The sequence below is a fragment of the Schistocerca americana genome, chromosome 5 (genome assembly GCF_021461395.2).
Source record: "Schistocerca americana isolate TAMUIC-IGC-003095 chromosome 5, iqSchAmer2.1, whole genome shotgun sequence".
NCBI lineage: Eukaryota > Metazoa > Arthropoda > Insecta > Orthoptera > Acrididae > Schistocerca > Schistocerca americana.
In genome coordinates this window covers 89,626,238-89,649,563 of record NC_060123.1, presented here as the reverse complement: position 1 = coordinate 89,649,563, position 23,326 = coordinate 89,626,238, and the positions used below count along the sequence as shown (strand labels likewise).

General features: G+C 42.2%; 1 protein-coding gene across 1 annotated transcript in view; it reads right to left on the bottom strand.

Annotated features, from left to right (window-relative positions):
* Window positions 1-21,370, bottom strand: part of LOC124616125 (general odorant-binding protein 70) — a 150,226-nt gene extending 128,856 nt beyond the window's left edge. The window contains exon 1 of the mRNA XM_047144392.1: window positions 21,286-21,370. Within this exon, the coding sequence (XP_047000348.1) occupies window positions 21,286-21,351 (66 nt within the window). The 5' untranslated portion in view covers window positions 21,352-21,370. The remainder of the gene's footprint in view (window positions 1-21,285) is intronic.
* Between the last annotated feature and the right edge of the window lie 1,956 nt (window positions 21,371-23,326).

Genomic DNA, 23,326 nt, shown 5'->3' with positions numbered 1-23,326 from the left:
GTCTACAGTGTGTCGAGGGTACCAATTTTCAGCTGTTACCTATCTTCTCTGACATCGCAGTGACCGACGGCCTTCACTTATCGTTGCCTAGAACTGTCAGTGCTAACAAACAAGCAACACTGCGTGAAATAACCACATAAATCAATGTGAGACGCACGACGACCGTATCCATTAGGACAGTGCGGCGAAATTTGGCGTCAGTGGGCTAAGGCACCAGACGACCGACGCGGGTGCCTTTGCCAACAGCACAACATATCCTACAGCGCCTCGCCTGGACTAGTGGCCGCATCTGTTGGACCCCAGAAGATTAGAAATTGTGGCCTGGTGGGATGAATTCCGATTTCAGTTAGTAAGAGCTGATGGTAGGGTTCGAGTGTGGCGCAGACCCCATGCAACCATCGACCCAAGTTGTCAACAAAGCACTGTGCGAGTTGATGGTGACCACATAACCGTGTGGGCTGTGTTCCCATGGAGTGGACTGGTTCTTCCGGCAATGTTCGGCTACTGGGAGTCCATTTGCAGAGTCTTGAGGACTTCATGTTCCCAAACTACGATATAATTTTTATGGATGACAATGTGCTTTGTCACTTGGTCACACTTGTTCACGATTGATTTGAGGACCATCCTGGACAAATCCAGCGAATGATTTTGCCACCCAGACCTCCCGACATGAATCACATCGAACATCAGTCGGACATTATCAAGAGGTCAGTTCACCACCAGCAACACTTCGGCAATTGTGGGGGCCTACAGAGACTGCATGGCTCAATATTTCTTCAGGCGACTTCCACCGACTTGTTGTGTTTATTCCACGTCGAGCTTGCGAACTGCGCCAGACAAAAGGAGGTTCAACGCGACTTCAGGAAGTATCTCACGACTTTTGTCACCTCAGTGCACTGGACACATAGCAACAAATACGCGCATGTGAAGTTAAATGAAATGCAGTAATACAGACTCAACGGGATTGGGAAATTCAGTCATAGTGTGAATTTACTGCGAGTGTTGTCTGTATTTACTGCTATCATGAATTTTTCTTTCCCATTTTCTGGCTCTCTCTGTTCAGCAGGTCTCCGTCCCACAAGCCTCTGATCGTTGTTGCCTAATGAACATTTTCCTTCAATATGCTTGGTAGGCGTCATCTGTATGTTCTACCTTCTAGAGTCCGTTTCTAAACTCATTTTGGCCACACCCTTTCAAGATGGCCAAACCCAAGTAGCTGTTCTTTTGTTTGCATTGATTATCGGCTTTATGGCTACTATATTATCTCTTATTATATTAGCAGAATGGGTGATGATACTATCACGGCACAACAAAGGCGAATATGTTTTTTTGGAAGAGTTAGGGATGTAAAAGCTTTTTGACTTAACTGCCAGCTTCAAAGATATTTAAATCCAAACAGCTTTCATTGTCCGCATTTTTACTCGTTTTAATTAATACCAGGGTCATGTACTGCAATGCATCGAGTCGAGGAAAGTAACATGATATATGATGTCACGTGGTTTTGGGGGAGAAATGATCTTTCTGGGGGAAAAATCAATCCTCCCGCACCCCGAAACAAAAAAAAAGTTTTACATGCTTCCCCAGGAAACTGAAATACTGTCAATTTTATCCACCCTGAAAAAAATTTTTGCTATTGCATGTATGCTCCTCGACCATATGATGTATACTTTTACTATGGCTGGCGAATCTTCCGGATTTTTGTCACAGGGTCAAGAACTTAAGGCTGTATGTTCCAATATGCAGGTGTGCCAACTCCTTGCAGGTAATACGGGTTACTGCGCTAAAGAACTCGTAAAAAACCACGAATATGTTACCATGTTATTGATTTAAATGTCTTTGACCCTCCCAGATAAGTGGGAAAGCTTCTCGTACATAGCTACCTCTACTTAGGATACATTCACCTTTTTTGATAGGAGCGGTTTTCATTTTGGTCCCAACTTTTACTACACCATAATTCTGGCATTAGACCCCCATAGCTTTGAAATCGATGTAGATTTTTGTCGACTTGGGCGAAGATTGTTTCGGTATAGGATTTCTTATTGGCTTTCGAACAATGTTGCTTATTTCGAGGAAACAATAAAGCTTTCACGAAATAACAGGACGGCCATTAATCACATGAATTTTTCTACCTTACTGCAAAATTTAAACCGATTCGCTAACGTATGAAATATAGAAATTGCGTGCTTCAAAAATCTCTCAAAAACGTGTTTTTTACACATGAAATCCAAACGAAGCAAGATTTGCCATACGGTTAAATATTACTTTAAGACCAAAGACCGATACACCGGTGAACAAATTTGTACCATCAGTCTCGTTGTAGTCCGAAGATATTTACTGGTGATTCTTTTTGCACGTAAAATCCATACGAGGTTCGGTGTTTTTGACGTAAAATCCGAAGGTACACATACAAATAGTGGCATCAGCTGAGCCTTAATTTCAGCCCAACCAGAATCTTTCGCAAAGGGAATTAATCGAGTCGCAGTATCTGCCTTGACTGCAGCTCCGGTTCGTCGTCCAAACCTTGCTTAACATACCAAAAGACAGCTATAGTACGACAGATGTTAGAATGGCTGTACAAATAGCCTCTAGACTGGACGAAACTGAAAACTTTTTAACCCATGTTTCTAGCTTAGACAGAAACCGCAAATGTGCGAGCGGTGAAGTACACGATTGAGTCTCTAACTGAAAAAAATTATGCTCCAACAGTTATGAATGTGTGCTCTCACAGACAGTTGAGTTACGTTATTGCTTTTTTCTTTCGATCTATTTTTTATGTCAACTTTGGTGCTGCTGGCTGACAGCGATTTTCCGATGTATATGAAATTGTTATATTTCTCAATTGTAGTCTGTTTGATGCCTAAATCTCCAACATTTCATTCACCTACTGTTAGATATTCTTTTTTACATGTTGCCATTTCTCATCGTCCGAATTCTTCCATCATCTTTCGTAGCGAGTACAGGGTGACAATTATTGAACTATATGAAATAAAATCGTCGTAATTTCTGAACGGTTTGCGTTAGGACGTTCAAACCGCACGGTTGGCCACGGAGCATGATCAGTATTAGTATCCGTATGCGCACGCGCTTTGTTGTAATCGGCCACTTTGATTTGTATGAGTTCGTCAATAAGCAAAATTGACACATTTGGGGGACTGAATATCCGCATTTTGCGATCGAGAAGTCTCTTCACTCTCAACAGGTGCAGTGTCCATTCACGGAATAATCGGTGCGATATTCCTTGATGGCACGGTGACTACAAACGGTGAACGAAGGTTTTGGAAGATAATCTCATAACCATTATCCAAAATGACCCTGATTTCGAGAAGATGTGGTTGATGCAGGACGGAGCTTGACCGCGTCGAAGCAGGAGAGTGATGTCCTGGAGGAGCAATTTGGGGACAGCATTCTGGCCCTGGGATACCCAGAGGCCGCTGGCGTGGGCCTGGATTGACCACCATCTTCTCCGGATCTGGTGGGGTTGTATTAAAGACAAGGTGTACAGCAACAACCCCAAAACCATTGCTCAGCTGAAAACAGCCGTTCAGGGCGTCATCGACAGCATCAATGTTCCGACACTTCAGCGGGTCATGCTGAATTCCGCTATTCGTCTTCTGCGCCACATCATCGCCAATGATACCACGCGTATCGAACATGTCATAACCTAAATCAGAATATCTGTAGTGACGTTTACATGTTGAATAAAGTGTGTACACTCCGTAGTTTGTAACTAATTTACGTTTCCTTTGTTTTCATATAGGTCAGTAACTGTCACCCAGGAAGATAGTCCTCATTTCCAGCTACATTAATCCGATCATTAGCGAAGAGAAGGCTATAGACTACAGAGTTTATCTTCAGTGGATGTTCTTACTCCGCAGAACATTATCCTCCATCTCTTGAGGGCGTCCTCTAAGTAGATTTTATATAAGATTGGGATGATACGTCGTTCTTGTCAAAGTTCGCAGTACTTTGGAGACGTGGAATTGCTGGGAATGACGTTCTTCTTTTTCAGAAATTTCCACCCGTTGGAATTTGTCACTCTAGCTGTGCGCCTCTGTTGCATATGCCTAGAATCGGGTATGCTGAATCCCTGTAGTCGCTATCTAGGACAAGCAGCAATCGCATGGTAATCTATGCGAAAATGGGGAAGAAGTACCTGGAAATGAATGTGCAGGTGTGTAAGTGGCACAGCGCCAGATGGCTGGCCTAATGAGCGCCATACGTAAACGGTCAGCACTGGCAGTGCAAAGCGCCGGTTTCTTTGAACAGTTCCGCGTCGCAGCGGCGGCAGTCTCCACTTGTGTAAAGCGCCTCTAGGGCGACCTCTTCTCCGTGACCTCCGCTACCTGCTGCAGCGAGGTTGCGACCACAGCGGCGTCGTATCGCCAGTCGACACAAATCTCTCCAGATACAGTTGCTCGTTTACGGACGACTTTACACTGATAGCTACGATGCTCTCAAAATGAAACAAGTTAGTAGCTCGAATAATTTTCTGGAGTAGGTGTCTATTGGTACATACGATTACTTCCTTCAAGAACCTTACTTCCTGGAGGACTGCAGTTTCAACATGCTTGTTCCCTATCCCCTACGGTACTTAATCTGCGCTATAATGGAAATCTATGAGAAATTTGGGAAGGGAACTAAATTTCAGGAGAAACTAATAAAAATTTCCATGCCAGCTGATGTTACTGTAATTCTATCAGAGACTGCAAAAGATATGGAAGATGAGAAGGTAGGAGTGAATAGTGTTTTGAAAAGTGTTATAAGGTGAGTATAAACGAAAGTAGACCACGGATTATGTAATACAGTCAAATCATACACGGCCATGCCGAGAGAGCCAGATTATGAAACGAGACATTAAACATGGACGTAACTGAGAAGTAGAAAGGGCTTAAATGCAGAGCAAAAATTGCAAGGAAAGCATTTATGAGAAACATAAATTTGCTAACGTTGACAGTAAATTTAAGCTTTACCAATTATCTGGAGTTTTTTGTGTGTGGGGGGGGGGAGGGGGGAGGGGGCGTGCATTGCCTCAAAAGGAAGTGAAACGTGAGAGGTAACTAGTTCAGACAGAAAGATAACATACAGTATTTTCATTCAACTGGAACAAGGTTACCTGAAAATTATTTTATTTGCTTCATAGGCCATAATTGTTACATTGACTCACAACGAGCTTGTTTCGGCGGCACTGCCATTTTCAAGTTTTCCCGCTTTTACGTTACAATCCTTAGTACACGTACCTTACCTCAATACATTTTCTATGTAGTATTACGTTATGCTGTACTTACCGTCTAGGTGAAACGACCTCTATGATGCATACTGGTGCCAGTTTTCTGTCTGGCAATATGTCGTTACTATAAATCACGCAGTTGTTTTTGTATTCGACTTACAGTAACTTTATATAGCACTTTCTGATAGTTTTCACTGCAGTGATGTTTTGTGTTTACGGAGGATATTATATCACGGAAGTTCAGGGGTGTTGCTTGAGTTTCAGAAGTTGTAAATTTGTAGTTGTGTGAAACTTAATGGTATCTATTCTTTTATTTTCCCTGTAGGTTCATTTTCATCCTTTTCTGTTATTTCAATAAACTTTTCTAAGTGTCTTTATGTTTCAAATCTGTTTGTTCGTTAACGATGTCGTTCAGATATTTTTTAGAATGTGTGTAAATTTCGGATTGTTCTAAAATGTTCATAGTGTGACCATTAGGTATTTTACGTAGAATTTTTAAAGCATTTTCGATTTACTTAACACTATGTAAAATCACTAAACGTCTAATAAAAAAGTACTACGCGATTTATAATGACGACATATTACCAGACAGAAAACTTGTTCAAGAATGCGTTATGGAGTTCATTCCATATAGACGTAAATACAGTACTATGTAATATTACATTGAAGAACCATGGAAGTAAGTATGTGTGCTACATCAGTTATAACATGTCAACAGGAACGCTTGCGAATGGCAGAGCAGCCGAAGTGATCTCGTTGTAAATAAAGATAATCTTCACGAGTTAAATGAAACAATTATCAGAAGACACCTTCTTTGTGACAATTATTTCATTATATTTAACTTAAGCCATTAGAATGCACACTGAAGGAAATTTATATTCCAGTCTGTCGAAAGGTGGTGAGATTAGCAAGTGGCGCACTGAGTGGCGAAGAATGGAGGCTGGTGAAGGAGGAACAGGGGATTTAATGGCGGAGCAAGTGAGCGATCTGTTGTTCGAGGGGACAGAGAGAGCAGAATTAGCTGATTTGTCTAGCGGTGACAGGTTTCAGTGCGGCCTCCAATGATCACCGGAAGCCATGATAAACAACGCGGCTGTTTACGATACGTCACTGTTAGTGGGAATTCGTTACGGTATATGTTATTAGATTCACTTTCGATTCACTAGAAATGTTTTATTAAATAAGTTGCATCTTATGAGCTGTGATCGATAAATTGCACTAGTGTGGTTTCATTGTCCTCTTATTAGTCATTAGTAGTATATGATGATACAGATAGTTATGGGGTTGACCTCCAGTAAGTGGTATAAGTATTACTAGTATATGACAGCATATAATAAATCGTTTTATGTGTAGTCTGAACTCGTCAGTATATAGCTACATTATTTTATTCCAGTTGTTTCGAGGGCATTGCATTGGTATTATACCGTGATTATACGTGCATAACATGAAATATTGACCTCCGTTTAGCACATTACTTTTTCACGATTATATGCCGTATATACTTTGCTCACTAGTTTAAGTTAATATGGTGTGCACTGTTCTCTTACTTTATTCCTTACTTTATCTGTAACTACATGTAACTTCCTGTACTGGTTGGTATTGTTATTGTTATGTTATTACTTATTAGCACTGTATACCACTGTATAAGACTTGCACCACGCCACTTATTTGGTAATCTATTTCATACTGGTACCATTGTAGACTGTGCAGGGGGCCTGAAGATAGCGTAGTAAAACGCTGAAACTGGTTGCCAAATAAAATAAGGTAGGAAATTTGACGGCTGAAAGGTGTTTAATTTGAAATCCTCTATGTACGAGATGGTTCGTTGTATCGACTCTCAGCATGATTCGGGTTTTGAAATCTGAAATGCTTTACTAGCCACAGATTCATTGAATTATTTGGCCTATAAGTAAAACCACCGAGAAAACGGCGAGGACCGAGAGAAAGAGAGAAACGTCTGCTACCTGTAATAGAAGAGAACGGGCATTTGCACCTGGCTCCAGAACGATTCTGCTGCCGCCGACGTACGTTTCGCGTAGCGACCGCGAGGACAAGAGATACTAGGGCTCATGCCGAGGCATATACACGGTCGTTTTCCCTTCACTCCCTATGCTGGTGGAACAGGAAAGGAAATGACTAATAATGGCACACGGTGTCCTCCGCCATGCATCATACGGTGGCTTGCAGAGTGTGTATGTAGATGTATATGCCAATGTAGAGGATTCTACACAACATGAAACCGGGAGTGTTTTTTCCTTGCAAACCTGCTACTATACATTTTCGCCTCTGTTATAGTGGAGGGGCAGTAGGTTGCTTGAACCTTTTGTGTTCCATCCGGCGTTTCCAGTTTGAACCCCTGCAACAAAACTAAACACACTTTGTAATGGGTGGCGACTTTTGATTAAACAGCTATTTAATGAACCATGAAAAATAGTTAATTTAAAATAATCACCTAGTTACTGTTTCCGACAAATCACTTCGTTGATGCTCTTTGGTTTGTCGGGTGGTGCGATTATCACAAATACAGAAAAAAAAAAAAAAAAAAAAAAAATGGCTCTGAGCACTATGGGACTTAACTACTTAGGTCATCAGTCCCCTAGAACTTAGAACTACTTAAACCTAACTAACCTAAGGACATCACACACATCCATGCCCGAGGCAGGATTCGAACATGCGACCGTAGCGGTCACGCGGTTCCAAACTGAAGCGCTTAGAACCGCACGGCCACACAGGCCGGCTATCACAAATACACATGTATATAAAACCTTAATAGCTTCACAACTGAACCAAAAATCTGAGTACTTCAAAATGTCCCGTTATTGTACTGGTGCTTCGCTAGTAAAGAACGGCAGGGCTAAAGAACTGCATGTCTTTACCTAAATGGCGAGACTTGTGTCCTTTGCTAGTGTGCCATTTACACCCTGTGCCAGTCACCTTCTGAACCGTCAGAGGTACTGCTTCTTGCATCACGCACACGACGAGTGATGCGTGGGTCTACTTATTTGTTTTGAGTAGGCTGTCTAAACATTTGACATGTTCCGTCACGCATAGTCGTGTCACGGAGTCAAACTGGTTTGGGAGACCAGAAAATCGGTCCACCTGCACTCTGGAATCCACCGGGATTTCAGAGGCTCATAGGGAAGTACCTGCGCTCCGAATTAGCCGAACGCATACTTCCGGGGGCGCTCTTTTAATAACAGATTATCGCTGCCAAAGACTGCAGCCGCCCGGCGCGTCGTGGTGTGCCGCCCTGACCAGCAGAAGGGTAAAGCATTCGCTGCTACTGCCTAGGTCTCCAATATATGCTTCTCTGCACCCAGTTCTTTGGAACCATACTTTTCTTTATGGAATAGTAGAGTATAGATGCTTGATATTAGCGTAGTTTTTGGGAGATACCACGAATTCACATGTATGGAGTCAGGTAAGGCAATTAGTTCTGGTTAGAGTCACGTGTTGTTCCCCAGCTGATCACTTTGTTAACCATAGGGCCCATATTATTGAACGCGTTTGGAAAAAAAAGAATGTTTGTGTGGTGTTTTCTTTAGCCATCTATTGTCATGTGATGTTAAGAATGAATAAATGAGTTGTTATTTAGATCACAACTCTGACCAGCGATCTGATTAAGATTACCTTTGCCATTTTATTAAAGCCTTGATTATAATCGATAGAGCAGAACCTTGCAAAGTAAGGCTCTAAATTTTCAAGTGAAAACTCTTAAAAATTTTCTGGTTCAATGAACGTTGCCAACATTCTACAACTTTATCGTTTATGTCTACGTATCTGCAGCGCTCTGCTAGAGGGCTCCGAATTGTAGCATGTAATATTGCGGAGTGTAGCCCGGCTATGCCGGTGCATGAGAAGCAACTTGCTGTAATCGAGTTTAGAATTCGAAGAGTTCGTCCACACATGGAGCACTGTCTCTTTCAGCAGTACAATGGTGCCACATCTGTAAAAATCGGACGCCTTTAGTGCACTGATTTTCAGCTGTTTTCAAAATTTTAAGAACATCTTCGAGGACTGCATTGTGATAGTGAGGTTAGGTCGCGTCTCCATTAACGGAGGTAAACATTCTACAGAGATGGTATCGAAAAACGTCTCTCTCATTGGAAGAAATGTGTTCGTTGCATGGTGACTACTTTGAGAAATCAATGTATAGACGTGAAGAACAACTATGTAGACTGTTAATAATGTTTGTCTGATTCAAAAAGCTTTAAGAGTTTTCTCATTAAAAATTCCGGAGGCGTTCCTTTTCAGCACGCCTTCGTCTTTTTAAAATTATAAAAAATTTTCAATTTGTTTGATACGACACTGGGTGAGTTTTGTCTGTGACTCAGCTACAGATCCCAAGTGAATCAATATCCTCCTCAGACTTTAAAAACTGGTGTCAAATACCATTTCAATAACGTACTATTTAACATAATCTACACTTAACAAGTTAATTAAAATAGTCTGATAAACAGATGAACCGATTTTGGACATCATAGAAACACGATCAGGTGCGGTAGACAATGTGTTTTCGGAAACACTAACCTTTAATAAGGAGAGAACACAGGTATCTGGAAACATATGGTTTGAGGTAGTTCTGAATTTTGCTGGAAAATGGAATCAGCCTCATGATCGAACATAGGAACACAAATTTTCAGAATGAAGCGTAGTGGAGTGAATATCAGAATTCATTTCATATTCCAGAAACACAAATTTTCAGAATGAAGCTTAGTGGAGTGAATATGAAAATTTATTTTAGATACCAGAACGTTAGTTGACTTGAATGACTCCAACAGTATAAGGATGATTGAGGCATGTTGATACTCAGAGACTATAACAATGAAGAGAGATGAATTTTTACACATGTTCAGAGCTAATAAGAGTTTCTTAGAGAACCCGATACCGCAAAATGAATGGATTCTGTACAGCGTGTCCCTGGAAGGATGGTCAGTATTCAGGGATACGACAGGACCGATCATTCGAAGCCAAATGCCTAGGAAATATAGACAGTAAAATATCTGCCAGGAGCTATTAGCAGTTCTTGATTTTCGATACTGGGAAACCAATCTCCTCTGCAGCCAACTCTTTGCTTTTCGTATTACGACCCAAAACAGTAAAAAAATTTCTAGGAGATATGGCCTCTAAAATGCATGCCTTAAGAAATATGAGGACTTGTTCATTGGAAGAGTTGTGCTTCAAAGCAACGAAGATGACATGTGCTCATAGCTCGTAAGGTATGAAGCTCAGAGCCCATGTTTACTGACATTTTTGTTTTGATGTGTGCTACCACCACTCAAAATACGGAAAGCAAGAAGCCTGTAGTAGAAGAGATTCGTTTCACACTATAGAAAGTGAAATATGCCTATAGGTCTTAAGGTATGCGTTTTAGAACCTGTATTTACTAGACTTTTTCTTCGAGTGATCGTTCGTGTCGTACACCGGAATGTTGACCATCGGTCCTGAGACACCCTATATAACAAATGCGAAAAAGAAGAAACGTCATTAAGATAATTTTTCAGTAAATACCCGATATGCGAATGATGTAGTAATAACCTCTAGTACTAAGTGAGTGTGGTTGCCAAAACTCAGACTCCAAGAACTCCATGATAAAATAAATATAATAAAAAAGAAAGTAATAAATGTTAAAACATAAAACATTTACCGTGTGTGTACAATTCATTCGACTGATCTTCAATGATATCATACAGTACAGTCGAAGAAGCCTCTTCCTGTCATGATGTTTGGAATGCAAAGAAATCTGTGTCACGTTCTCTCTCAAGTGGGCGACTAGGTTCAAAGAGAAAAATAAACACATGGTCACATAGGCGCCAGTTACCTGTTATGCAAGAAACAGCTCTGAAGTATACCTCGCCCGTGTGTCCATGACACCTCTTGCGTAACCGAGAAACCCGCTGCTGTAACGGTTACAGTTTCCTCGAGAGTTTTCCCAGAGGGCCAATTTTCCGCGCTCACGAACTGTGTTCGTTGCCTTTACGGTATTTCTAAAAAGAAGCGTATGAGAAATGTGATCCATGAGTTTGTTCCATGGTTTCATATCCTATGTAATTAAACCAATCAGGGGGGACTATAACATGGATACGATACACCGGCTATATTGTTGTAATCTGTGTAAAATAGGAAGAATTACGGAACACTTTTGATTCAAATAATAGTTTTTGAGCATAAAGTGTCAATGGAGAGACAAGCAAAGAAAAATACGCAGCAAAAGTGAGTTTAACGGCAAACTTAAAACTCACGAGAGTCAATTTTCTGTACTCGTTGACTATGTTCGTTTCTTTCGTGGTGCTAATAAAAAGAAGGCTATGAGAAATCTGATCCGTGAGTTTGTTCCTAGTTACATATCCTTTGCAGTTAAATAAGTCAGGGGGAAATATATCAATGATATGATACTCCCGCTGTATTGCCGTAGTGTGTGTGAATTAGGAAGAACTACAAAATACTTTTAATAGATCGAACAGTTTTGGAACACAGAATATGAATGAAGAGAAAACTGAAGAGAGATGCGAAGCAAAAGTGAGATTAACGACAAACTTAACATCAAAAGAGAGGACTATGTAGTGCACAAAGTGACGGCATTCTGCTATCTTGAAAGGAAAGTAAATGACGATCGAAAAAATGAGCTTATAAGAAGCAAAGTAGGCAAGGCGCACAGTAGATGGGTGCACACAAGAACTGCCACATTTTATACTTGCACTTTTACTACTGGTTTTCGATGAGATTAAGTTTTAGATCACTTTATGTAAACCATTGAATTTCTGGCATGCATCCGCGTAAATATTATTTCTTCCACTCATATTTCGGCCCCATATCGTCCGGCCATCCTCAGGGTGAGTCCGAAAGTCATCTTACTACATGTAGGGGAGCGTACTTCGCCTAGAACTATTATTTCGCCCCTGTCATGTCCTTTGCCCTGGATGATACGTGTAAAGAACAACTAGCGACAAAGAGCCACGTGAGTTCTAATGTGTCCCATTTTCTCGTCACGGACATTTCTCGAGATGTGTATGGTAGAAATTAATGCGTTACACGGCCTTCTCGTGGAACGTCTGCACTCGGAATATCAATATTAAATCTGTTCGTGATGCATAATGCCTCTCTCGCAGTGTCTACCAACAGAGTGTCTTAAGGATTTCACGAAGTTCCGCCCTTACTAAACAATGTTTGACGAAGTATATCGCTCTCCGAAGCAGCTCATCATCTCTATTGATGCAACTTGGTACGGGTCCCCAGCAGGTGAGCTGTTCTCAAAGCTGCGATTTACAAATATCATGTAAACTACTTCTTTTGTGGATAAGCTACATTTCATTTCGACTCTTCCTTTGAATTTCAGGCTGGCATCTGATTTTCCTAGAAATAGCTTTAGGAAGTCATTCTGCTTCAGTTCGTTCCGGACGCATGCTTACAGTATTGTAGGATTGTTACTGTTTCCATTGATTTATCAACAATAGCGAAACCGAACGGTCATGGACCCCTTCGACTATTTATACGCATCACGTCACATTTATTGGAGTTGAGCGTCAACAGACAATTGCTGCACTGGTCTCGGATTCTCACAGGTCTTCCTGCTTCTGGCTATGGTCTGCTAGTGCTCCAATATTTTTATAGACAATTGTATCGGCCGCGTCCATTCGACGCATTGACTCCGAGCGCAATTTTCAAATCAGGTATTCATTTAGGGGGGGTAGAACGTCAAACAGGCCGACTTGGAGCGGGAGAGGCACCACAGGACACTTTAATTTCCGCTGTCTATACCTTTACAAATAAATTCCTAAGACTTTGTCAGCATTACCAGGAAGGATTCAGAATTTACACTCGTAGCAGTGGAAGATCAAAAACATAACAATTTTTTTCTTACATGTGAAATTTCATCATTTTTTTCACTTGGTGTTGGCTGCATTTGTTGCTGTAGATACACTTTTATTCATAAATAAGAGAAATTCTTCAATGAATTTTGCACGGCATACAAACCATACGTACAGGTGTGCGAAACTCTAGAATTTATCTAGAATCTATTAAAAACTGTTGTCAAAATTGAGATAATTAACTATAAAATTTGAGTTCTTATGAACATGAAGTTTAAAATATAACAGTTCATTCATTTTTACATAAATTAAATAAATTCTGGAGTTTCATACGCCTGTAACTATGTTTGTATTATGTGTGAAAGTCGTCGAAGAATCTCTCTTACTTATGGAGAAATGTGTACTTATAGTGTGAATCCTGATCCTTCCTAGTCACGCTGACAATGAATTTATTTGTTAAAGTGTAAGCAGTGGAAATTAAAATGTCCTGTGGTGCCTCTCTTGCTTCACATCGGCTCGTTTGACGTCCTATCCCACCTTAAGGATATGCTGTTTGGCATGAGCACTAAATTGCGCGTCATTTATGTTGGCAGCCGAGTTTAGGTTCGTTCTGCGCATCTGACGTCAAAAAATACAGTCAGCCAATGAACAGAGAACGACGTTGCCAGATCTCGACTGCAGAGCAGAGCAGGGACCAGTGTTTTCAGTTTTAGAAGCGTTCAGTCATAAATAAAGTAATAGAACAAAAGGAATGTCTTGATAGCAGACTTTGTTTTATAGAAAGTTTGGAAAAACCATTTTTTATACCAATTGCTTCATTTTCTATTAATTAATTAAACCAAACAAGCAATAAGACTCCTAATTCAGGCGATAGCAAGGAAAGGTGTTTGTATCAATTTCACGAACCGCTTTTTCGCAATAAAGAACAGCGGTAATTGTTTATTTCCTATTGTACTTCGACGAAGTACGAGTAATTCATAGGCATACCAACAGTGTTTGTCAGAATTTTGCGTGACCTGTTAGAGTCCTTATGGAGAGACATAGCACGACGAGCTGCGCTAGCGTAACGGTTAAGGCGTTGGGTGAGTAAGCGAAAGGTAAAGAGTTCAAACCTTGTGCGATGCTAAGTATTTTCTTTATTTAAAAACAATATCGAAGTGTCTTACTTCACGAATTTTATTCGTTTGAATGCAATTTTTGAAATTTCTAGTGCTTTGTCTCTTCATTAACTCTTTCGCTGCTGCAGTCAGGTGCTCTCCACATTCCGTGCTGTGCGCGATTTTGTCATCACTGCACTGCTCGCCTGTGCAGACACATGGTGTTCCCACTGCTTTGACACACTTATCATTCGATTTCACAAAAACTATTTGGCCTAAAAATTAGATTTTTACACATCTTCTTGACTGATACCTTCCCCCATAAATGACTTAATATTGTTTCGATGTTCAACCCAGTTATTGTGCAGCATTAAATGTAGAAAACCATTGCACGAAATTTTGAAGAGTTTGCAGAGGTAAAAGTCCATAGCGTATACTTTCCGTATGGTCGATTTTGGTTGCCACAATGTTGAGAATGAAATGTGGACAAGGTACCTAAATTTCATATAAAATTTACCGTATAACAATATCTCATTTAATGTAAGTACCACATAGGTGTCGTATCTAATATTGAGAAATATTCCGTCTTTCGCGACTGTAATAAAAGTTTTATTTACACTGGGCCCGTTTGACTTTATTTTAAAGCACTTTAATCAGTCAAAGTAAGTGGGTTAAGGTATCAGTCAAGAAGATGTGTAAAAATCTAATTTTTGGGCCAAATAGTTTTTGTGGAATCGAATGATAAGTGTGTCAAAGCAGTCGGAAACACCATGTGTCAGCACAGGCGAGCAGTGCAGTGACAAAATCGCGCACAGTGCGGAATGCGGGGAGCACGTCTCTGTAACAGCGAAAGGGTTAATGCGGCCATGGTGGCTTAACTTCATAAACTGCGCGCTCCCCCCTAAACGTAAGCTTGCGAACTATACTATACTATGGCGCTGCTTCTCTTGGCGCTTGCGTCGTGTGCAACTGGCAACGCAGCAATCTCCCGCGTCTGGGCGGGCATGCGCGAGCCGCCAAGATAAAAGAATTCAACTATAGTTATTTTTAATATGTTTACCGAAGGAAACGAGAGCTTTTTTTCTTTCTTTTATCTATCTTGCTCGGCGACTGTCCGTTTCTTTCAGACACAATTCGGACCCAGTCATCCACCTAACAAAGGAAAGCAGTCTATACGGTCACCCGCAGAGCAGTTGTTAATGCAGTCGTCCACATCCACTCGAGTGCGTGACGATGTGGTTGCACTGTCATGCTCGCCAGCGTGCATCCACAGAAAAACATCACTACTTGGAAATCTGACTGTCGTAAACGCTGAGATTAGGTCACAGCAGTCTACGACTGTTGTTCAAATTATGATTGTGGGAAACAAGAAGAGGATACAAATTACACACCGAGTACAGCCGACCGTAAAGTGGGACAGTTGTTAAGGAAGAGAGATGTAACACAAGGAGAAACAAGTTTTTGTTACTCCTCGAGAGTCAGCTGTTTTGACATTCGCGGCAGGTAATTACGGAGCGGGTGTCTGTGTTGAACAGTGCCTATTGTTCTCTCAAGTGCTCTTTTCCTTCGTGACATTTACTTGTAAACCGCAAAGTGAACCATTGCGATTAGTTTAGAGTTTTTCCAGCACTATTTATGTGCTTTCACTATCGTTCTGGTGTTTGAAGTGAGAATGTAGTAACAATTTGTCTGATCTCGGTTCGAACATTCTCTATAAAGGCACAGTACGTTTCTCATAAGGTTTATTATATAGAAGTCAGCGTTAACGTCAACTTTGAAGAAATCACTTGTTTCGACAGGGAGCTTTAGACAACACTAACTGGTCATGAAACTCAAACAGAATATATATTCCGTAGTTGTGGTTTCTGAGACCGAGTAAGACAGAGCGTATGAAAATTTTATGGAATCATTTATATTAGATTTAGTTAATTTCTCACACTTACAGAGATTTCAAACTTTCTTTGGGACGCTATAGAAAAATGCAGGTGCTTAGCGATTCTCAAACCCAAGGCTTAGAAATTGTTTCGTCTTTACCTCTCTCAGATACACTGTGCGTTTAACGATCTCATTTTGTTTTGGCTATCGGAAGGAGAGTTGCTGAAATAGCGGCTGAGAGACAATGTTTTCACAGTCGATTGTTCTCAGTCATTCATAGGTTTTCACTACGAAATTGTGTGTCGGTCATAAATGTACCATTTTTTGCACTCTTTTGCGAAAATTAACCGGAATAATTGTAACTTGTTCCTGGCACTGGACTTCAGATTCTTCAGCATGAGTTCCTTCACTGAATGTTCATTCTGAAGTAACAAAAATGATAACGATTAATTGACGGCAGTTCAAGAAACTGGTAAGTTTGCTGTGCTTTTAGAAGCTAGATGTGGCATCTGACGTAATGATAAGTGCAACAATAATCTGCTGGAAAATCGCAGTATTCCTCAGCTTTAGGAAAAACAATGTTGGGCTACCATACTTTTATTATTTGGTGCTCAGCAGACGGTGACCAACTGCTGATAAAACCTCCCAGTTTTTTTCTACATTGGCAGCTGTCAGTGTGTTCTCTCTGATTAGTGAAAACTTCCGACTTACTGATAGCTAGGGCATCTAGTTCAGTAGAGGGACCACCGTTCGAGACATATGATATTCCTAATGAACGTAAATCCTTGGGCATATTCATGGATTAGAACGTCAGAAACAAAATTACGTGCCTGTCAGGGAGCTTAGATGTTCTCTGAGTCGGTTACAGAGCTGCGTTTCCTTATGCACTAAGTTATCGCGTAATGATCTTATCTCGACATTCGTTTAATTCGCGAACGCTATCATGAAAGTTAATACATTGTGACTCGCTACCCGCTCAGACGAGACAGACGATGATATCTCGGTCGTTCAGCTATTCGCCGTTTACTGAGATCATCGCTTTAAACACTTTCTTCCTCAGAAAAAAAAACAGCTGCGTGGTGAGTATTATGATTATTCCATCAGAATGAATTGCGCGGCTCGTGGTCTTGCGGTAGCGTTCTCCCTTCCCGCGCACGGGGTCCCTGGTTCGATTCCCGGCGGGGTCAGGGATTTTCTCTGCCTCGAGATGACTGGGTGTTGTGTGTCTTTCATCCTCATTCACTCGCAAGTCGCCGTAGTGGCGTTAAAGAACTTGTGGATCGGCGGCCGAACCGCCCCGCGAGGGATTTTCTCTGCCTCGAGATGACTGGGTGTTGTGTGTCTTTCATCATCATTTCATCCTTATTCACTCTCAAGTCGCCGTAGTGGCGTTAAAGAACTTTTGGAGGGGCGGCCGAACCGCCCCGCGAGGGGTCTCTCGGCCGCCAATGTCATACGCTCATCATCATCATTACCGTAATGAAATGGAGCGAAAATGCAGTTAGATATGGAAAGTGTTGACAGAGAGTGGGAGAATGTCGAGGTGAACGGCGCACAATCCCAGCAGAGAGAGAGGGTCATGCGCGCCGAGAGCAACCGGTTCGTGGCCCGTTTAACACACACTCAGCAGCTTCTTACTGGGTCAGTGCTAACCAGGCTTACGACAAGGGGTTTCAGCAGAAGTGCAGAGTCCCTTTACTCCTTAGACGCAGGTAGTCTACATACAGAGTGTCTTTCTTGAATGGGATCTTTCAGAATCACTGCGAACCAAAGAAATATTTCTCCGTTTGCACTATACGTGTTTCCAATATTGTAATCGGCATTCGGGAGACTGTTCTGGGTGTGGTTTCACTGAAATGAATGGTCCTAATCGGACTGATACAAAGTCTGCAATACATTTTAAAAAATGTGATAGTATTGGTTGAAATCTGGCTAAAGAATTGTGATCATGTGTACAACTGGTATGAATTTAGGAAACTGTAAGCAATCTCTGTGTAACCTGCAATAATTTTCCGTACCACACATACCAGATTTTAAGATTTATTATTGGGTAAGAGCTACATTACGAAAGCAATGAACGTACGAAACGAACGTCGAAAGTAGTAAATGGTACAGCAGTTAGTTTCAGATGATATTTATCGCATATCACGTTTTCTGTCACTGTGCAGTTCATTAAATGTAAGTTAAAACCCGAAAATCACTTTTATATGCACGTAGTTCCGACTGGACCGAGATGGTAAACTCAAGTTTCGACTGCATTATTCATGTCAGAGGTTCAGTTGGTCAACTCAGCCTCAGACATGAATGGTCCAGTTGGGAGTATGTGGCACAACTGTTTCCTTTTGGAATCAAATCTTATAAGAATGTGGAAGGTCCAAAACCAAAACTGATACGAGGCGATGAAAGTGTGGCATTCAAGAGGTTTTTTCTAATTAATGGAAATGCGGACATTTATTTCTGACAGGAAAAAAGGCCAGTAAAAATGTTTGATTACGTTAACACAACATTATGTAAGTCTGGTTAGCTAAAAGAAGGTTAATAGAAATATTCTAAATTTTTAACAGTAATTTCTGGTGTAAGTTACGTCTCGGATCAGTTTCAGTGATACAGCGGTAGAATAACACTAAGATTCTTGGAGATTATGCACATAAATGCAAAAACTAGTGGCGCTAAACTGTTACATGGGAGCTATTTTTATTGATTGAACTGTTCGGTTAGTTTTGAAAAGAATGTTTCGTATTATACTATATTTTCATGTTTCCATTGACTTCAGATCGTCCAAACTGTTACTGAATTTCAGTTCCCCTTTTCAGCCCACAACTCGTGTGAGTGTGCAGAGTGACTGAGAAAGAATGTAAATTTGGTCGTTTCAGCTTGCGCGGTTGATGAATTTCGCTATATGTTACTATTGTACCGTTCTCAGTTCTTCAGTACAAATAGATTCATTGAAATTAAATTCTAATGCAAGCACCTTTCAATAGAGACATTTATACTGAATAATTCTGAAACGAAAAGTTTCGCTATTCGAGAGGTATCTGTGCAGCTTTTCGGAAACTAGATAGCGAAAACTGAATGTTTTTTCAGATAAAAACGTTTTGCTGGTGAAATTTTCACGGGTTATGGGCCGAGTAGCAGCGTGTCGGGAATCGAAATTTTAACGAGTTTCTTACTCGCCCTTAAACGAAGACGAGAGTGAAACACGTAGAAATGTTTATTGAAGACGAAGTTACTACTTCACCGATAAACGCAGATTTCATCAGTGAAATTCGCAGTCATTGCCGAATGAAAATGTTTTGTTATAATGGAAAGAGCGTGAACAAATACACCCATCTCGTGATTGCAATTCCAACGATGGATTTTTTTGTATAAATATTCCAGTTAACTCGTTCTCGTACTGTTTGTTTTATCACATGATGTGTACGCATGAATTTGTTTTCGAACAGTTTTGTGCAGTCAACCGAGTGCAGTATTGTAGTAGGGAGTACAAATTACGTCAACGGGCCTTTAAAGAACATGTTTTCCCTTTAGTCATTTTGACGAGAATTTCTGATCACAGCACTGAAGCAGAGGGAGACAGAATGGATGAGATATGACTGTACATTGAAAAGTACCCCGATTCATTTTCTATTGATCCTAACCATTTCCTGGTACTTATTGCAGATTCCATACCCGACAATAGGTTTTACTTGTCAAAAAAGGGAAGTTGGGTCCGACTTAGACTCCGCGTTGGGGACAATTATGTATATATATTATTTCTAACAGGAGTTTGCTTGTGTGAGCACTATGATGTTCCAACCAGCGGTAGCCATGGCTGCTACATGTACAAACATTCAAATCTGCAACGAAAAACAATGCTAATAATTTGAATATTCCTCAAACAGAAGGTCGGGCAAATAAAAGTGACCCAGAGAACAGGGTTCCAGGATGTAGTGAAACACAGCAGGGGAAAGGAGATACAGTACTAACATGACAACAGCAGATGTTGAAAGTGACCACCATTCATCTCTTGGCAGTTTTGGGCCCTGGTCAGAAAGTTGCTGAAGGCGGATCGAAACTGGACTGCTCGAATTGCTGCAGGATTCGTCCGAAATGTTTTGCCACAGTTCATGAAGACTATGGCGGTTGTTGCGATACATCCTCCACCTGAGGGCTTCCCACACAGAGTAATCGCACACTGACAGGTGACCTGAGCGGCCAGTTAGGACCGCGATCAGACTGACCTCTGATATAACTCTCTCAGGATTGAAGATTATACAAATGTGCTCCAAGGCTCGGCCGGCTGTGTGGGCAGTTGCTACATCCTGTTGAAAGTACCTATACGTCTTTTCCTCCTCCGTTAGTACCACCAGAAATTCGTGTTCACTCGTATGCCACTCTCCCAGGCCACTTTTGTTTGCCCCGCCCTGCATAAAACGTGAAATAGATGATATTCTTGGATGTGTATGGAAAACCACTCAAGCCAAGGTTCAGAATGTCTGATAGTTATTTCTGCGTGACATTTATAATACTCTGATGAACATGTTGGTGGTCATTTTCTTAATATGTGGCTTTCCTTGTACAAATAAATAATTAGAGACCCTACGCTTTTTCCCGTAACTGGGAAACGATGTGTCTGTACTCTTGATCGTAAATATCCGATTTGGCATTGTTCTGAAATAGTATATTGTATTGTAACCGGGGACCTAGAAACGACGGAGAGGCTCCGTCCCCGCCGCAGCCGCAGTGGTCCATAACCCCACGACGACTACCGCAGTCCACTTCACCCCTCCGCCGCCCCACACCGAAACCAGGGCTATTGTGCGGTTGTGCTCCCGGTGGACCCCCCAGGGAACGTCTCACACCAGACGAGTGTAACCATAATGTTTGCGTGGTAGAGTAATGGTGGTGTACGCGTACGTGGAGAACTTGTTTGCGCCGACATAGTGTAACTGAGGCGGAATAAGGGGAACCAGCCCGCATTCGCCGAGGCAGACGGAAAACCGCCTAAAAACCATCCACAGACTGGCCGGTTCACCGGACCTCGACACAAATCCGCCGGGCGGATTCGTGCAGGGGACCGACGCTCCTTCCTTCCCGGAAAGCCGTGCGTTAGACCGCACGGTCAATCGGGAGGGCATCAGAACCTGAGATGGATATCATTGCAGGTTTTACAAGTCCAACGTCTCAGTGCTGCATCAGGTAACGAGAGACTCGTTACTTCAGTTTTAATGTTTGCGAACAGAGCATTCGGCGCAGCTAAGGCGGTGAATGCCCTCCGTGGTGAGCGGTGGCACCTTACCTGCAGCACCGCGACGGCAGAGGCGAGGCAGAGCGCCAAGACGAAGACGAGCTGCGGGGCCTGCATGCTGCACCGGACTGTCGCGCGGACGGCTGCGGCTGCAGCGGAGCGCGCCAACAAGTAGGCCAGTGGCTGGAGGGGAGCCGCGCTGGAGGGGCAGCCAGACTCAGGAGACCGAGATGCGTAACAAGGCAGGCAGCTGTCTGCCGTCTGCCTCCCACTTAGTACTCGGTTACACTACACATTCTGTAACTTGCTGGGTAAACGAGTCGTCTGTAGGTTAGAGAAGCACGTGCTCTCTGCAGTCCCTCAGGGGTCAGTCTTCGGTGCACTGCTTTTTCTCTGTATGAGTTATGTCATCTCCGTCTATGACTTATATGTTGACGACTTCGAGTTGTATCTAAGCCCGTGCATCAGTTCATCGTGTCTGGTACGAACAACGACCATTCCGCGTTATAGCGACGGGCACAAAACCTGGCTCTTGAGCTAATCCCCAAAACTCTGTATGTTCATCTTTTTAGAGATGGTTGCTGGACTCAGCTGTTCGATACAAGATGTTAAATGAAACACCTTTCAGAAGTCCAGTTTCCAACCTTATTTTATTTGGCAACCAGTTTCAGCGTGTTACTACACCATCTTCAGGCCCCTGACCGACGTGTTGGAAGAGTCTACCTCAGTGATGATGGTTGAAGTGATCGCTATAGCAAAAATCTAGTAGTACAATATTGCTTACCCCTGTTTCAATCACAACAGATGTAGAATCTTCCTACACGTCCGTCAGGGGCCTGAAGATAGCGTAGTAACACGCTGAAACAGGTTGCCAAATAAAATAAGGTTGGAAACTGGACTGATGAAAGGTGTTTGATTTGACATCCTAAACCCCAAGAAGTCAAAGGTAGATCAGAGGGTGCTGCAATTTGCAACCGCGTGACCGCTACGATCGCAGGTTCGAATCCCGCCTCGGGCATGGATGTGTGTGATGTCCTTAGGTTAGTTAGGTTTAAGTAGTTCTAAGTTCTAGGGCCTGATGACTTCAGAAGTTAAGTCCCATAGTGCTCAGAGCGATTTGAACCATTTTTGTAGATCAGAGGGTATTTTTGTGAAACAGTTTGTGCAAAACTGCTTAATGCTCCATCAAAAATCAGTGGAGAATATCGGTATAATATTGCATGAGCGTAAGGATAAGAAAGCCCGTCCGGTTAGCCGTGTGGTCTAGTGCACGGCTCTCTGGGCGGGAAGGAGCGCCCATCCCCGGCACGAATCCGCCCTTCGGATTTGTGTCGAGGTCCGGTGGACCGACCAGTCTGTGGATGGTTTTTAGGCGGTTTTCCATCTGCCTCGGCGAATGCGAGCTGGTTCAGCTTGTTCCGCCTCAGTTACACTATGTCGGCGATTGCTGCACTAACAAGTTCTCCACGTACGCGTACACCACCATTACTCTACCACGCAAACATAGGGGTTACACTCGTCTGATTTGAGACGTTCCCTGGGGATCTGCCACACATCGTCACCTATCCTGCTTCACAGGGCGGCCATGCATCCACACTCCACGTTTTGTGCTGGGGGAGTTGACGTCCAACATATTGTCGCCTATTCGTCATTTCCATATCCTCCAACGCCTTCCCTTACGTAATTACGACACTAGCACGCGGAGCAGCGACCAGCTTTGTCGTTTCGTAGATGCTCGTTCCCAGGCGCCAGACCACAACACTCTGCCTTCCGTCAAAGTCGTTTACGTCAGTGGATTTCCCTATTCACATCCCACACAGTTGCTACGATGATTACCTATTCTTCTCTGCTCTGCTTGCGTACTTCCCTTAGTGCATCACGTGCTATCAGCGCTATCAGTTGGAATTCCCTGTCGCGGTCGACGGTGGTCGTCAGTGTACTTGCATCTCAAATAAAACAAAGTGCAGTCTCTAGTCCGACTAAATCTTGACTACTGTGATATTGTTCGACACAACCCAAGTTCGGAAACTTCACACCACTCAACCGAGCCACAAATGCTTACTTACGATATGTGTGTAACAGTAGGTTATTT